Here is a 17,875-nt window from a genome sequence, read left to right as displayed (position 1 = left end):
AGTTCATATTGATAGGGTAAATTCAAATTTACCATTACATCTTTTTTCTTGAATTCATTGATTTTGTATCTTTTCTCTTAGGTTAACGTTTTCCATTAATTTTAATTTATTAAAATTAGCAACTGTTTGCTGAGTTATCTAGTGTAAGGTTCTGAAATTTGGGGAAGCAAAATGAATGAAATACAATCTCTGACCAACATAATTTTTTTTAATGGGTAGGAAATACAAATATATGTGAGTATAGTAATTATAATATGTTGTGATATAGAATTAAATTATCTTAACATGCAAATAATACAGCAGAACTTTGAAAGGTTTATTACGACTAAGGGATGGGAAAAATCTTGCGTCTTGGAATGGGTTGTTCACTATAGGGAAGGACTGGGGAGTAAGGACATTTATGATTGAAGAGTAGGTGAACAAATCACTGGAAGGGGAATAACGTAGAAGAAGATTAGTGTTTTATGTTGTCTGCTATAATACTCATTATTTCCTTCATGTGACTTTTTCCTCCCTCTGTTCCTTTGAACTTGTGATAACCCCTCAGCTCACGAAATCTGGAATCCTCTGGATTACAGGTTTCTTTTTGTCTTCATCTTTGTTAAGGAAGTAATCACTGTTGTTAGTGTGCCTTACTATAGCTTCCACATTATCTCACTTATAAATTGTTGCTTCTATTCTGCCAAAGACTTGGGAATTAAATATGCAGTGTGTTAAGTTTTAGTTTAAGATCTGAGTAAGTAAACCAGGTGTGAGGTCTTATGTGGTCTTCCAGTGAGTTGAATGCCTAGGCTTTGGGGTATATATGTATTTTGGGCACATGGACCTCTACTTAAGCCTCTTCAACTGAATGGAGCTTTTATTATTCATAGCTAAATTGAGTTCTGCATTTGATATCAAAAGATGCCAAATGAATATTAATTGGTGAATGAGTGACTCTCCATCTAAGACTAAAATATCTTCAGGATCTCTTTCATTGTCTTAGAACTAGATAAATTAAGAATGTCTTTTTTTTCTCCAGAGCTTCAGTGAAGATGTGTTCCAGTCTGTAAAGTCTTTATTACAGAGTGAGAAGGAACTATGCAGTATAACAGCAGAGGACTGTTTAAAGCAGGATGAACATGCCAATTTAACTGAGGTTTGACATATTATTTTCTAAACCCTTTCCAAATAACGTACAGTGTATTTTTATGCATCTTTGTAGGACTGCGTAACCTATTGTTAAAATGCCTAAAATCTCGACATATTATTACATGTATTAGAAGTATCTGTTTTAAATACTGGGTAACGTAATTGCCAATATAATATAATGAGCACATTTTATGTACTGTATATCCGTGCACTTATTGGACATACAGTACTATATTAGTACTATATTAGATGATTCCTGTCATATTCAGTAATTGATACTTTAATACTAAATTTTTCTATTCTAAAACATAAAGTACATGCACATTTTTTATACTTGCTTTTTGAGTTATTTTCTTGACTGTTTAAATTCAGTGGTTTGATTCAAAATAAAAAAGTAGTGATACCACAAGCAAACATGTTCTCGCTCATAAGTAGACCCTGAACATATTTTCATAATACTACAAGAAAGGGATTGGTAGTAGTGAGAAACTGCCAGGGGAGGAGAGGCACACTTCATCAGTGAGGGTACCTGATCTCCATGTGTAGTGGGGACCAAAGTGAGGCCCAAACTTTATCTATACAATGACTATTTGTATACCTAACCCTGAATTGTCTTCTACATCTTAAAAAAAATAAGTAGTAGTGATATATTATTACTTTTATCTTTATATCATTATTACATTTATCTTTGAAATGAAGATACTTTATTACTTGAGGACAATATATACAACTTGCCTGCCTATTTTTCTGCTACAGCTAGTGTTGCCAATTTTTGTTTGGATTTGTTACTATAAAAAGGAAGTTTTTTTCCTGTATAATATCCATAGTTAATTGTCACATTTATGTTGCCAAATAAGAGATGTGGTATTAGATCATTGTAACTCAAAGTTGATGAGTATGCTAAAACAATTTATTTGAAATAAGAGTTCTAAGAAAAATCTTAGTTATGGATGCTTCTCAAATTATGATGGGGTTATGTTCTGATAAACTCATCATAATTCAAAAATATCAGAAATTATTTAATACCCTGGTAAATCCATTATAAAGTTGAAAAATTATAAGTTGAGTAATTATAATTTGGGGACCACATGTATTCTTATTTTGGGGAATGAAATGATTTTCTTTCATATTCCTTGAGAAATGTCTATTTGATATCATTTCATAGGAAGATGAGCATATCTTTTAGGCTTGTAGTGTTCTGCCACCTGAGCCTCTTCTTTTTGTGTCAGCTTAATTTCTATGTCTCTTGACTATTTTCTTCTTTGCTAATCCCTTTTCATTTTATTTTGATAATGCTGAGCCACTCCTAATCTATACAGTTGTTGGCCAAATGTGGCAAGTCTATGTTTTTCTGCCTTCCAGCAGTTTCTCAGCTCATATCACTCCAGCTACTTCTGCAGTGCCTTTCCAAACCCACATTCCTTAGAGATCTTCCTCGACCAATTGGAAATATAGACTCCTCCTGGCATCTTCAGTACTCTACCAACTTTTTTTCTCTCTAAAAGAAACTTGAAAGAATAGAAACAATTTTCGTTCTACTTTAGGGTGTACAAATCTTTTAAGTTTCTTTTCTAAGAAAGGAAGGAAGTTTGTTATTTGCATATCTATTTGTTATTGAGTGCCTGTGATGTGCCTGGCACTTTTCTCTGCATTATCCAATTAATCTCACAACTGTGGGAGGGACATTTTATTGCCTTAAGTTTTATAGAGGAGAAGATAAACTCTTAGAGGTTAACAGTTTACCTAAATGTCTGGAATATAGCTATAACGCTTCTGTGAATTAATAACTGTAACTAATCAGAATAAAGATCCTAGAGTAATTTAAGGTTCTGACTTACTTCTGAATATTCAGAAAGGGAACATGTATTCAGTGTTGCTTTAAACTTTATGCTATTTCCCCCTGGTTCTTGAGAACTGATCATCAATATTGCTGTCATTTAAGTATTGTATATTTTTATCCATAGTACTTGGTTACAGTTTACTCTTCTATCTTCAAATGTAAAAACAAATTTCTTACTATAATCCAAATACAGAGAGAATATACATTTTAAAAATAATGCTCTTTCAGATTATAAAAGTAGTACATATTCTTAGTAGAAAAATAAAAAATACTGAAAGTAGAAGAAAGTGACTGTTATCTTATGATTTGGGGGAAAAATAAAGGTGAAAAAGAGAGAAACAAAGCAAAGCAAAACAAAACAAAGCAACTGTCATCCAGAAGAATTTATTACTGCTTATCACTGCTTATGGTTTGGTGTCTTGCCTTCCAGTATTATTTTCCACGCATATGTTTTTAAAAATCAGATTGAAATTGCATACTGTAAATCATTTTTATGTACCTTGTCCTTTACTTAATAATTGTGACATTTTCTCATGAATTAGATATTTAGAAATTGAGTTTATATATGCTCTGCAGCGTAATCTCTGTATAAGTGTGTTGAAGGAAAGGCATTATGGTATACAGAGAGTCAATGAAGATGTCGTTTGGGCGTGTACTAAGGGAAGATTTCTCTGAGGAGGTGATACTTGAGTCAAAAATTAAAGAATGAGGAAGAACCAGGCATGTGACTATCCAATGAAGAGTGATCCAGATGGAAAGGCACAACTGTCAAGCTCTTTTCTTTCTTTTTTTTCTTGAGTAGGAGTCTCACTCTGTCACCCAGGATAGAGTACGGTGGCATGCTCACAGCCACCACAGCCTTGACCCACTGGGCTCAGGCGATCCTTCCACCTCAGTCTTCTAAGTAGCTGGAAATACGAGCATGTGCTACCATGCCTGGCTGATTTTTTGATTTATTGTAGAGACAAGGTCTCATACAGTTGCCTAGGCTAGTCTTGAACCCCTGGGCTCAAGCAGTCCTCTCTCCTCTCCCTCCCAAAGTGCTGGGATTACAGGCGTGAGCTACTGCGCCCGGCAACTGTCAAGCTCTTCTACAAGAATGTGCAGAGTGGTTCCAGGCTAGGAAAAGGGGCCTGTGTGTGTGATTGAAAACAAGGGAAAGTTGAAGGTGTTAGCTAACCCAAGTTAGGATTTTGCTCTGGAAAGCACAAAATAGCCAGGTAAGTGGCATGGTAATGGGACCAGGTGGGAGAGAATTGTAGCGGTACAGATGAGAAGGTGGCAGGGGGATTGGAGAGAAGTGAATGTATTGAAATATGTTTTGGGGGTAGAGATGATTGAACTTGCTAGTGAGGGAAGTGTGGATAAGGTTCAAGAACTGCATTCTGGAGTTTTTGGATCATCTTTGAAAAAATCATCCTATCTAAAGTAGTCAGTATTTTAATGCTTTGTCTGTTTTTTCCTGTTTCTCAGCTCTGTCACCAGTCTCAGATAAGATTTAAAAACTCAAGTTAATAGAACTTTATTCCGTTTTTACTCAGGTCACATTTCTGGGTTTTAATGAAGAGACAGATGCAGCTCATATACAGGTATGGTCAAGTTATTGAACTGGGAAAGGACTGTGAGAGATTATTTTGAACAAATTTTGAGACCATGAAAAATTTGCCTTAATTCTCAAAATTTATCCTAAATTCTTCTGGTATCTTTTTAAAGTTAAAAGGTGACATTTTGAAGTCAACTTGTAAGTGAGCTTTGAACATTTTCACTTTTAGCATTTTTACTGAGTATTATTCTTAGGGAAAGCAGCTTTAGGTTTGGCCACAAGTCACTTGTCTGAGAAGGTTGCAAACTGCAGGCTTTTTCTCCCTTCTATGCATATAGAATGTAAGGCTTGTTTCTTTATTTTAATGGTTTTCATAATTTGACTTCAACTGTAAAAATTATTTTATTTTTAGTTGAGGTTGAATTTAAAAGATAAGATTTGTAAAAAGTAACAATTAGCCAGTGTAAAAATTTGAGTCTGACTTAGGTAGTTTTTTTACAGAAAGACTGATGTTTGAGGTTAGGATCAACAAAGGAAAGCTTCAACAGTTACATAAACAGTGGTTAAAGCACCTGTGGATATGGTAGTTATACTTCTCTTTTCCTCCCATGCTGCTTTTTAAAAGTTTTGTTGTTGCATGTTTCCTTTTGTGGCAGTAAAGCGTCTCCTAATAGAGGAGTACTCTAGTACTCTTCTTCTTTAAGAATTACTAATAAAACCATGTATCTTAAAAGAGGTCAGACACTTTAATAATTCTTTAACTGGGTAACATATGTAAGTTAAAAGGGCAAACAGGAAGAAACAAAGTACTTTCTTTTTCTTTAATCTTCATAAAATTTTCATTAAAATCTTAATCTAATACTTTGGAGAAGAAAGAAAAGACAGTATTTTATAAAGCTAAAACTTACGATCTTAAGAAGTACATTCTATAGCCCCAAATCCTGTGTGAATAACTTCAGAGTTACACAGAAGCACTATAGTTTGATAATCGCTAAAAACTATTGAATGCCAAATTGTCATGGATGTGTGAGATATCTTGTAACATTTTTTGTATAGCTTGCTAATCGATATGTTTTAAAAACTACAGTATAGGCATTAATTAATTTTAGTAATTTTATTTTGAATTTTAAAAAGTTATCTGTGGATAATAAATGACATATATTAATTATTATGAGCCAGAAGATTTATTAGCAAGTAGACATTGTAAGTAGCTCTCCCAGCTAATGTTAGAAAGCCAACTCCTCATAAGTCAGGATCTCCATATGGTAGGGACTTGATAGGGCCAACATTATAGAAACCTTAACAAAAGCATTATTCTCCAGTGTTGTTATTGTTATTATTTTAAATTAGGATTTAGCTGCAGTTTCTTTGGAACTTCCAGATCTTCTAAATTCACTCCACTTCTGCAGTTTAAATGAAAATGAAATTATTTGTATGAAGGATGTAAATAAATCATCAGATGTAAGCAGTGGTCCTCTAAATCAGGTAACTTTTGTAATTCATTTCTAATGAGTTTTCCGGGCAAATTTTACTATATTTGATAAAGAGTATTAAATTTTTAAGTGCTTGGATGGAGTTTTTTTGTTTTTTAAATGCTATCTCAAGGAAATATGATTCATAAGAAATCCAACTCATATGTCTTGACATCCCTAAAGTTTACAATAATTTTGGCCATAGCTTATAAAGTACATTTTTCTCATGAACTTCCATACATGGCATGCAATTGCATATTAATTTTTTTCTGAGAATGTATTATTTTTTGAACAATTTCTGCCTTAGGGACATTTCCCCTTTATGGCCAGCTATAAATTTATATAGATAGTATACTATATGTTTTAGATAATGTGCTTCCAAGCTGGACGCGGTAGCTCACACCTGTAATCCCAGCACTTTAGAAGGCAGAGGCAAGAGGATTGCCTAAACCCAGGGGTTTGAGACCAGCCTGGGCAACTTGGTGAGACCTCGTCTCTACAATAAACCAAAAAATTAGCTGGGCGTGGTGGTGCATGCCTGTAGTTCCAGCTACTTGGAAGGCTGAGGAGGAAGGGTTGCCTGATTTTAGCAGGTCGAGGCTGCAATGGCTGTGAGCATGCCACTCCACTCCAGCCTGGGCGACAGAATGATACTCAAACTCAAAAAAACCCAAAAACAACAAAAAAAGAGAATGTACTTCCACTCATTTTCTGATTTAAAAAAATTCCTTGCAAAGTGGACGTCTGATGATGTGTTCTTTACAAAAATGTTACCATTTCAGACAGGTGGTTTAGTTTTATAATATTCAGCTTTTAGTTCTTTATAATTATGTTGATAATGTTTCAAAGTAAAATTTTTTGCATTTTAAGAGGACAAACGCTATGCAGTTGAACCAGTAAGTTTAAAGTTTGAATTACTTATTTCAGGTATAAAACCTGCTGTATTTTTTATAAGGTCCACTGATAAAAGTAGAACTGCTTATCTTCTTAATTAGATTCTTTATTCCTATTTACTGTGCATTATTTACCTGAATAAAAGAGAGTTAGCTGTTATATTTGATTTCTAGTTTTTTAAACAAAATCTTTCATCAGTATTTTTTTTTTTTAAGATAGTATGTGGGGAAAAATCTGGTGACTTGGATTCTTAAAGCTGTAAACATTATTGTAAGTTGTAATACTGGGAAATTTAAATAAAAGGAAGGGACATTTATTGTGGTAGGAGTAAAGATAGTATCTACCAGCATGATAGGAAAAGGGATTAAAATAAAATGAAATAGAACTTTGTTCCTGCCCTCATGCAGTTTACAATATAGTTCTCGGTGAGATAGGTGAATGATTAAATAAGGAACATCACGAGACCACACAGTAATACAGGAACACATAATTGCTCAAAGGAATGGATAGAGTGTAAGGTTTTATAACATTTCAGGAGAATAGTCTAGGTAGAATTTGAAATTTTGGTAAGAGAAGTTGGGAGAAAAAGAGACTGGGAAATGAGAATTATAGAAATGAAGAAAGAATTAAACATTAAAAAATCAGGGAGCTTTGTAAGATGCCTGCATTTCTTCTTCTTTTATTTCCTTTGAGATTGTATTAGTTTTAGGCTTAACTTCCAGATAATATGTTTTGTATTTGAAGTTAAAAAATTTTTTTTTAATCTTTCCCAAGAGTCATCATTCTGGAATGCTTTGTGTCATGAGAGTGTCGCCTACGTTACCAAGACTCAGAGTTGATTTTATCTTTAATCTCCTAAGTAAATATGCTACTGGTATAAGATACACCCTGGACACATTCTTGCATCAGAAGCATCAACTTGAGGCCGCTAATGAAGATGATGATGATACTAACCAGTCCGTGTCTTCCATAGAGGATGACTTTGTCACTGCCTTTGAGCACTTAGAGGAAGAAGAGACTTCAAAGCTATATAGTGATGGTTTGTTTCTTACTAGACTTTTTCTTGAAATAGGGAATTAAGATTTAAAGTTCAGTTTTGAAAGTTTTAAGGCAGACTTGTTCAGTTGAAATTTTTGTTGAAATTTGATCCAATTTAAACATTTCAGCCTTTCTTCTGATTCCCTTTGTGATTTTTTAAAGTTCATTGTTATCTGATTTTCAGTTTTGCCATTTGTTCTTACTTAGGAAGCACTGTTGAAGTACTGTTTATGTCATTATTTTAAGGGTCTGGAACATCCCTAGGTTCAAATTTTGGGAAAGGTAGCTGGCAGAATCATAATAATGTTTCTAACATGCATGATAGCATGTGAAACATTTCATAGACCAGGTATCTCCAAATATAGGGTAAAATTAAATTATTTTAGTTAAGGGTAAATTTGCTTTCAAGTGTTACTTGGGGGTAAGTCTTTCTGTTAAATAACATAGTTTAGAAGACACTTGTGTTACAAATTAACATTTTATTTTAAAATCAGTTTATCCCATGGTTTAAATTAATTTTTAAACATTCTGTTCAAGAGAAATTTAATAATTGTATTCTTTTCCTATAGGAATAAACATTACTGCATTAAAGAACCAGTGTGATGCTGCTTCTCAAACTATTACTGGTCACCATTTGGAAACCCATGATTTAAGAATGCTGGTTAGTTCTGAACAGCAGCAGTCATTTACTAAACCCTCAACTTCCTTAATAAATGCTTTGGAACATAAAGGACTGCCTTCTGTGAAAGCTTCAGTCACAACATCAATTTCAGAGCCTTGGATCCAAAGGAGTTTCTACAGGTCATCTAATGCTTCAGATAAAGGTAGTGATATACAGAAAACGTTTTTTTCTTCTTCTCCTGCCTATTCTTCTGAATCAGAATGCTCAAGTCCAAGTCCTGTTATTTTCTTGGATGAAGAAGGTTATCAAAAAAGTTTAAAAGCAAAACTTGAGCTGCCTAAAATTCCTGTGATGAAAGATGATATAGAGGATTCAGACTCAGAAGTAAGTGAATTTTTTGATAGTTTTGATCAGTTTGATGAACTAGAACAAACTTTAGAGACTTCATGTCTGTTTATAAAAGATTCTGTCAAAGGGAAACCATCGCAAAGGAAAGGGCAAAAACATGGAAAATCTTGTATGAATCCTCAAAAATTCAAATTTGATTGTCCAGCTCTCCCAGCTAATGTTAAAAAGCCAACTCCTCGTAAACCAGAATCTCCATATGGGAGCCTGTGTGATGCTCCAGATTCTCCTCGCCCAGTGAAGGCATCAGGGGATGACAGTGGTTTGTTTAGCCCTATTCGATCCTCTGCTTTTAGTCCTCTTAGTGGCTGTACTCCAGCTGAATGTTTTTGCCAAACAGATATTGATGCAGATAGAATTCATGAAAATCACAATGCTATTTATTACACCTATGAAGATTATGCAAATAGCATTTCATGTGAAGTACTAGACTCGGTTCTTCATGCCCAACAAACTAATGACTTATCAAACATTAATAGTATTAAAAGTGGAGAGAACAAAACTGTAACTCTTAGGCTTAGAAATCTTGATCAAATAAGTAAGTCTAAAAATAAATCATTAATAATTAAAGATAGCATTCAGAAATTTGCAACAGATCTTGTGGAAAAAAGTTTTGGCAGTGCATTTAAAGACTTACAGAAAGGAGTCTCTTCGTGTACCAATGCATTGTGCCACTTAGCCATCAAGTTGACATCATCTGTTTTTCAGATGGCATTTAATGAACTGAGAAGACAGCAAGCATTTTCACTGAAAGAACGTGCCATTAGTGGCCTAGCTAATTTTTTGGTGAGTGAAGCTTTATCAAATGCCTTAAAAGATTTACAGTATGTAAAGAAACAGATATTTACAAACACAGTTGCTAGGTTTGCTGCAGATCTTGCTGAAGAGCTTGTTTTTGAAGGCATCATGGAAGTGTGTCAGTTCTCATATCCTCCAACGCCTGCATCTCCACAGTGTGGGTCATTTGACTTTGAAGACAAAGTAGTGAAGTCATATGCAAAAGATTTGTCTGAATCTGTAATACAGGAAGCATTCATTGAGCTATCACAAATTGATGTGACCTTCACAACAAAGGCAGCAGTTAGTGTCTCTACAGATAACATTAAGTATGTGAGTGCAGAGAGTGTAGTACCATCAACACAAACCTTCACATTTTCCCCTTCTTTTCACTCTCAAGCAATCATGGTGACAAAACCAACGCAGGACTATAAAAAGGAATATACAGTTCAGCAGGCCTTATTTTGTACTTCTGGAATTGTTACTTCTATACCAGTGCCCTTGGCAGGAAGTGCCCTTCTGCCATATCATATTTCATCTACTGTTTATCAGGCAAAGTCTCATCTATCATCTGATGATAGTAATTCACATGGGAGGTCTACCCAAGCGCATATTATCACAAAGAATAGAGGAGAGGAAGTAGCTTGTCTCAGAAATATTTGTTTACCTTCAGAACACAATCCAGGTAACCAGAATGATTTAAAACCAACTAATGATGATACTGAAATGCAAAGTTCTTCAAAATTAACAAGTGATTCTGTGATTATTAACAACTTTTCTACAGCAATGGTGCACACGATAGTAAATGAAACTTTAGAGTCAGTGGCATCGTTCAAAGTTACAAAAACAGTTGATAAACACACAAATGATGTAATCAAATCAGTGAAGGGAAAAACCTCTCCTTTTTCCCATTGTGATCAAGCAACACCACGACGGAGTGAAGCCAGCAGTAAGGACATGTTTGCTGACCAGTTATCTAAGTCTATTATTAAACATTCCATCGATAAAAGCAAATCAGTGATGCCAAATTTAAGCAAAAATGCTGTATACGGGGAAGGCTTGCCTATTCTTGGAGAAGAATCACAGTTGACACTTGAAAAGTTTCCCAAATTTCTTGACTCTCAAGATCACTTAACTCACTGTTCACCTTCAGTCAGAAAGGATTGTGTTCAAGAATGTAAAGATTCTATTATGACTCATGGATCTTCTTTAGAGACACTACCATCTTGTTTAACTATGGCAGGTCAGAAATCTGATTTGAACGAACTTGCTAAGGATAAATCAGTGAAAAAGCATAATTTGAATAATACATCACTCGAACACTTGTCCTTTGGACAGGAAAGCTCCTTTCCACATTCACATACTTTCTCCTCAACAGTGCTTACCTGTGTAGATGTTTTGCATGTGGAAGATAAACAGAAAATCAGAGACAGAAATGTAATACCTGATACTCCTCCATCAACTCCTTTAGTACCATCCCAGGCTAGTTCTGAATGGGATATCAAGAAGTTAACCAAAAAGCTCAAGGGGGAATTAGCCAAAGAATTTTCACCTGCCACGCCACCTTCTACACCTCACAACTCATCTGTTGGTAGTTTGTCTGAACATGAACAAAATACTATAGAAAAAGAAGAGTTCATGCTGAAACTCATGCGATCTCTTTCAGAAGAAGTTGAAAGTAGTGAAGGTGAAGAGCATCTAGAGGTGGATCAGAAGTCAGAGCACTCAGGGAAGAAAGTTAAGTTTGCAGAAGCATTAGCTGCACAGATCATTTCTCTTGCAACTGAAATGGCAGCTTCCCATTTAGATAGTAAAATAATTAAAGAACTCAAAGTTAAAAGCCCTTGCTTAAATGTGCAAAGTCAAAGAAGTGTATCTCCTACTTTTATAAGTCACTCAGATGAAAATTTACAAACATTATGCAATTTTGCAGATGATATGGCTGCAGAAGTCATTATAGAAGCTGAGAAAATAGCAAAAGTTAGAAATTGTATGCATTTCAAGCAAAAGAAGAACAGTTGCTATGCTGATGGTGACCGAGATTATAGATCAGAAGAGAAGTTGGATATAGAGGCTGTAGCACACCCAAGAGAAGTGGATCCATTTGTTCTTTCACTACCACCAAGTTCTTGCACATCAGGTCTGACATATAAGTATCCTAGCTGTGAAAGTGTAACAGATGAATATGCAGGTCACATTATCCAAATACTAAAACAGGAAGGTGGTAATGGTGAGTTAATAATGGATCAGTATGCCAATAGACTTGCCTACCGATCTCTTAAATCAGGATTACAAGAAGCAGCTAAGACAACCAAAGTGAAGTGCAGCTCAATAATGTCCCCTGTGCAAAGCTCACAGTTGAAAACAAACAAGGAACTGTTAATGTTCTCAAATAAAGAGCACTGCCAAGAAGTAGATAAAAAAGGACAAAGAAATGGAGTTAACTTTTGTAAAAATCAAACTTATGAACGGACCCAAGATACATATAGAAAGGAGTGCTCTGAACTGTGTAGTTTGTCAGTCTCTCTTGCTCACAGCATAACAAGAGATGCCAAAAAAGAGCTGACAGCGTCTCTAGTTGGCTTGCCGAAATCCTTAACAGATTCTTGCTTGTTTGAAAAATCTGTATTTGATGAAGATAATCAGTGTCATGTTGAACCAGAATTTCCTAAGTCTCTTCAACCTTCCCCACAAAATCACGGAGTTTACCACAGTACAGGCAGCTTAAGTGGAGGATATGGTTGTAGAGAGAATGTTATTCATGCTATAGAAGAGTATGCTAAGAAAGTAGTAGATGACACTTTAGAGCTAAGTTTAGGATCCACAGTTTTCCAAATGTCTGAGACCAGAAAATCAGCAGACAGGATTACTTATGCAGAAAAGTTGTCACCTCTTACAAGCCAAGCTTGCAGATATTGTGACTTTAAAGAACTCCATGATTGCACTGGAAATTCCTCTCAGTACTTTTCCAGTACTAAGCCAGCTTCTAATTCAAAGTTTAGCAGCATCTATCAGAAATCTAGAATTTTTCATCTTGATGTCCCTCAAATTCATGTTAATCTTGACAATAAGACATTGCTTGCTGAGAAGATAGTCGCTGAAGCTATTGAAAAAGCAGAGCGAGAGCTGAGCAATACTAGCTTGGCAGCTGACAGTGGGATTGGACAAGATGGTGCTAGCTTTGCTGAAAGCCTTGCCACCGAAATAATGACATCAGCTGTGACAAATGTTGAACATGTTGTTAGCAGGTAAGTTTCAAATTTACTTTGGTTGTTATGATTAAAGGAAATGTTAAAAATCATACATGGTTTAGGTCCTGTTCAGAAAGGTGTGATTATTTTTAACCCTAAATTAACAAAAATTTTCTCTATTACATTTGTGTATTGCTTCATATTCTAGTTTTATGTATCTTGATATCTGGATCCCTTTTGTGGAAGATATTACCCATTTACAGAGCTGAAAGATGAGGGTTGGAGAAGATAATCACTTTGTCCAAATTCACAGAGCTATGAAGTTGAAGCAAAGTTGAATCAAAGAAACAGCTGGAGAATGTCATACAGTAATATCCCCTTCTGTCTTCAGTTGTGCTTTCCATTGTCTGAAAATATTAAATGGAAAATTCTAGAAATAATATGTAAGTTTTAAGTTGCATGTCATTCTGAGTATTGTGATAAACTCTCATGCTGCCCATCCAGGGATGTGAAGCATTCCTTTGTCCAGCATATCCACTATCCTTAAAAAAAAAAAAATTTTTTTTAAGGTTATACGGGACAAGTAAGCATTTGCTCCATAAATAGGCTGCAGGCAGGTGAAGTTTGGGCTTCTAGCTGGCCCTCACTCCCCACATAGTGGACCAGGTACCCACTGTGTTGTCACGTGCCCTCCTCTTACTTCCAGCAGTGCCCAGCATCTACCGATCCCACCCTTGTGCTAGTGGGACTAGTGATCAGGGCCTGCTTCTGAGTGAGAACATGTGGTATTCAGTTCTTTGTTTCTGTGATAGTTAACTTAGTATGATGGTCTCCAACTGCATCCAAGTTGCTGCAAAGGCTGTGATTTTGTTCTTCTTCATGGTTAATAGGTGGTATCTCAGTATAGTTATAATTTGCATTTCTTTGATGATTAGTGAGGCTGAGCATTTTTTCATGTATCTGTGGGTTGCTCTTTTGTCTTCTTTTGAGAAGTTTCTATTTATGTCCTTTGCCCACTTTTAAAAAAATGTTTAAAATGGGAAGTACAATTAAGGGTTAGATATGTACGTGGTCATTGTACAGGTAAAATGTGGGTACCCTTATTGATGTTATGTGTTCCCCCCCTCCCTGGCAGTGTCCCACTACTGCCAATCCCCTTATATAATTATGATAAATGTTCAGGGTCTGCTTATGAGTGAGTACATGTGATACTCAGATCTTGGTTTCTGTGATAAATCACTTATTATAGACTCTTATTCCATCCAGGTTGCTGCGAAGTTTATAATTTTGTTTTTCTTTATGGATGCATAATATTCCATCATGTAAATTTACCACATTTTCTTTATCCAGTCCACTTTTGATGGGCATTTCAGTTGGTGTTAAGTTTTTGCTATTGTGAATCGTGTGACAGTAAACATGCGTGTGCAGGTGTCGTTTTTTAGAGCGATTTATGTTCCTCTGGGAATATTCCCAGGAGAGGGATTGCTGGATTGTACGGAATCCCAATTTTTAGTTCTTTGAGAAGTCTCCACACCGTTTTCCATGGAGGTTGGACTAGTTTACATAGCACCGTCTCATTTTCTTCCCATCACGCCAGCCCCTGTTTTTTTTTTGACTTAATACATTTGTGATCAGCATTTTTTTCACTTTCCTAATACTGAAAGCGAGTGAAAATTAAAAAATCTGAAGCTGGTTGCCGCAAACTTCTGTCTTTAAGCACAAGAGAAATAAATGGTCTTTTCGAAATTGTCACTTTTTCACAATACAGCTGAAAGTTGCAGACATATCTAATATTTGCCTCTGACACTAATTTGACTAGCATTCTGTACTTTGTATTTTTATTTGGATTATAAACCAAATATATATCACATATATAAATTTGTTTACATTGCATCATTACATCACTATCTGTCTCATGTCACTAATAAGTGCACTGGACTCACCTTTGACCTTGGAAATCTCATCAGCATATATTTCTTCATTTTCCATAATTATGGTAAATTATTTTTAACATTGAAGTATGAAGGCCCTGAAATATAAAAATACAAGTATGCAACACTAATCGCAACAAAATAATGACCAACTTGCAATTTTTACCAACTACGTAAATCAATAGCAATATTGCACAGTCGATATCAGATAATTATCTCAACTTTCTCTCTCCTTGCCTCACTATTCATTTTCAAGCAAAATATAATTACACATATGTATGACAACATTGCAGCACTCAGAAACAGAATTTGCAAAGGTGTAATTCACGTCATTGACAACCAGGAACAGAATTTGGAATGATGTAAATTCACATCAGTGATTGCGAATGAGTCAATAATGTTAGCCATCCTACCGGAGTTAGGTGGTATCTCATTGTAGTTTTGATTTGCATTTCTCTGATGATTATTGAGGCTGAGCATTTTTTCATGTGTCTGTTGGCTGCTTGTATGTCATCCTTTGAGAAGTGCATGTTCATGTTCTTTGCTCACTTTTTTTTTTTTTTTACTATGTATATATTTTTTACTATAAAGATGTGGAGTACAATTCAGGGTTAGGTATACAAACGTTGATTATGCAGGTGCCCTTGTTGATGAGATATGCTCCTCCCTTCCCTAGCAGTTTCCCTCAACTGCCAATCCCATCCCCTCACCTGACAGTTTCCCACTACCTCCAATCCCTTTTTTACAGTATTATAATTGTTCAAGGTCTGCTTATGAGTGAGAACATGTGGTACTCTGTTGTTTGTTTCTGTGATAGATCACTGAATATGATCGACTCCACATCCATCCAAGTTGCTGCAAAGTTCATATGTTTTGTCTTTCTTTATGGCTGCATAATATTCCATTGTGTATATGTACCACATTTAAAAAAATCCAGTCCAGCTTCAATGGGCAACTTTTTGATGGGGTTGTTTTTTTCTTTCAATTTGTTTGAGTTTCTTATAGATCCAGGGTGTTAGGCCTTTATTAGGTGCATAGCTTGCAAATATTTTTTTCCCATTCTGTGGGTTGTCTCTTTTCTCTCTTGATGATTTCCTTTGCTGTACAAAAAGTTTTCAGTTTGATAAGCTCCCACCTGTCTGTCTGTCTGTTGCACTTGCTTTTGGGGACTTGGTCATGAATTTATTGCTTGTTCCAGTGTCCAGAAGGGATGGCTCTACGTTTTCTTCTAGGATTCTTATAGTTTGAGGTTTTACATTTAGGTCCTTTTGAGTTGATTCTTGTATAGGGTACAGTTTCATTCTTCTGCATATGGGTAGCCAGTTTTCCCAGCACCATTTGCTAAATATGGTTTCCTTTCCCCAATAATTGTTATTGATGGCTTTGTCAAAGATGAATTGGTTGAGAAACTGTGTTTTTATTTCTGGAATCTCTGTCCTATTCCACTGGTCTGTGTGCCTATTTCTGTGCCAATACCATGCCGTTGTGGTTACTGTAGTCTTGTAATAGTTTAAAATCTGGACGTGTGATACCTCCATCTTTGTTCCTTTTGCTGAGGATTGTTTTGGCTATTTGTCCTCTTTTTTTGCTTCCATATGAATTTCTGTATCGTTGTTTCTAGGTCTGTGACAAATGATGTTGGTAATTTGATGAGTATTGCATTGAATCTGTAGATTGCCTTGAGTAGGATGGACATCTTAAAAATATTGATTCTTCCAGTCCATGAGTGTGGGATGTTTTTCCATTTTTTGGTATCCTTGGATTTCTTTGAACAGTGTTTTAGTTCTTGTTATAAAAGTCTTTCACTTCTCTGGTTAAGTGATTCCAAGGTATTTTATTTTTTATGTGGCTATTTTTGTGAACGGGATTGTGTTTTTTATTTGGTTTTCAGCCTACTTGTTGTTGGTATATAGAAATGTAACTGTCTTTTGCATTTTGATTTTGCAACCCAAGACTTTAATAAAGTCACTTATCAGTGCAAGGAGATTTTTGACAGACTTTGTAGGGTTTTCTAGGTATAAAATCATATAATCTGCAGAGAGGGATAGCTCAACTTCCTCTTTCTTACTTGAATATCCCTGATTCTCTTCTCTTGCCTGATATCTCTGACTAGGACTTTACTTAGTACTGTGATGAATAGGAGGAGTAAGAGTGGGCATTTTTGTCTTGTTCCAGTTCTTAGAGGGAATGCTTTCAGCTTCTGTCTATTAAGAAAAATGTTGACTGTAGTTTTGTCATAGGTGACTCTTATTGTTTTGAGAAATGTTCCTTCTGTGTCTAGGTGTTCAAGGATTTTTATCAAGAAGGGTTGCTGAATTTTGTTGAATGCTTTTTCTGCATCTCTTGAGATAGTCATGTGGTTCTTGGTTTTACACCTGTTGATATGCTGAATTACATTTATGGTATTGCAAATGTTGAACTAGCCCTACATTCTGGGAATCAAGCCCACATCGTCATGGTGGATGATCCTTGAAATGTGTTGTTGGATCCGATTTGCTAGAATCTTGTTGAGAATTTTTGCATATATGTTCATCAGGGAAATTGGCCTATTATTTTCTATACTTGTTGGGTTTATGCCAGTTTGGGGTATAAGTATGATATTAGCTTCATAAAACAATCTAGGGAAAATTCTTTTTTTCTCTATTGCTTGAAATACTTTCAGTAAGTTTGGTATGAGCTTTTCCTTACAAATCTTGTAGAATTCAGCTGAGAAGCCATCTGGTGCAGGGTTTTTTTTTTTGGCTGTGAGATTTTTAGTAGCTGTCTCTTGTGCTCATTGATTTTAATAACATAATTAAGATTTTTTCAGCCGAGCTCGGTGGCTCAACCTGTAATCCCACGCCTTTGGGAGGCTGAGGTGAGTGGATTGCCTGAGCCCACGAGTTCGAGACCCACCTGGGCAGCGAGACCTCATCTCTACAATAAATAAAAAAAAATCAGCTGGGTGTGGTAGCGCGCGCCTGTAATTCCGGCTACTTGGAAGGCTGAGGCGGAAGGATCGCCGGATCCCAACAGGTCGAGGCTGCAATGG

General features: G+C 35.6%; 1 protein-coding gene across 1 annotated transcript in view; it reads left to right on the top strand.

The window, feature by feature from the left end:
• Window positions 1–1,019: 1,019 nt before the first annotated feature.
• Window positions 1,020–17,875, top strand: part of AKAP11 (A-kinase anchoring protein 11) — a 35,210-nt gene continuing 18,354 nt past the window's right edge. The window contains exons 1-5 of the mRNA XM_021717907.1: window positions 1,020–1,138; window positions 4,513–4,560; window positions 5,865–5,999; window positions 7,655–7,919; window positions 8,488–12,970. Coding sequence (XP_021573582.1) covers window positions 5,949–5,999; window positions 7,655–7,919; window positions 8,488–12,970 — 4,799 coding nt within the window. The 5' untranslated portion in view covers window positions 1,020–1,138; window positions 4,513–4,560; window positions 5,865–5,948. The remainder of the gene's footprint in view (window positions 1,139–4,512; window positions 4,561–5,864; window positions 6,000–7,654; window positions 7,920–8,487; window positions 12,971–17,875) is intronic.

This window comes from Carlito syrichta, unplaced genomic scaffold, assembly GCF_000164805.1.
Source record: "Carlito syrichta isolate Samal-C Ts95f unplaced genomic scaffold, Tarsius_syrichta-2.0.1 Scaffold311489, whole genome shotgun sequence".
Taxonomy (NCBI): Eukaryota; Metazoa; Chordata; class Mammalia; order Primates; family Tarsiidae; genus Carlito; species Carlito syrichta.
The sequence above is the reverse complement of the archived record's forward strand: the minus strand, read 5'-3'. Positions and strand labels throughout refer to the sequence as shown.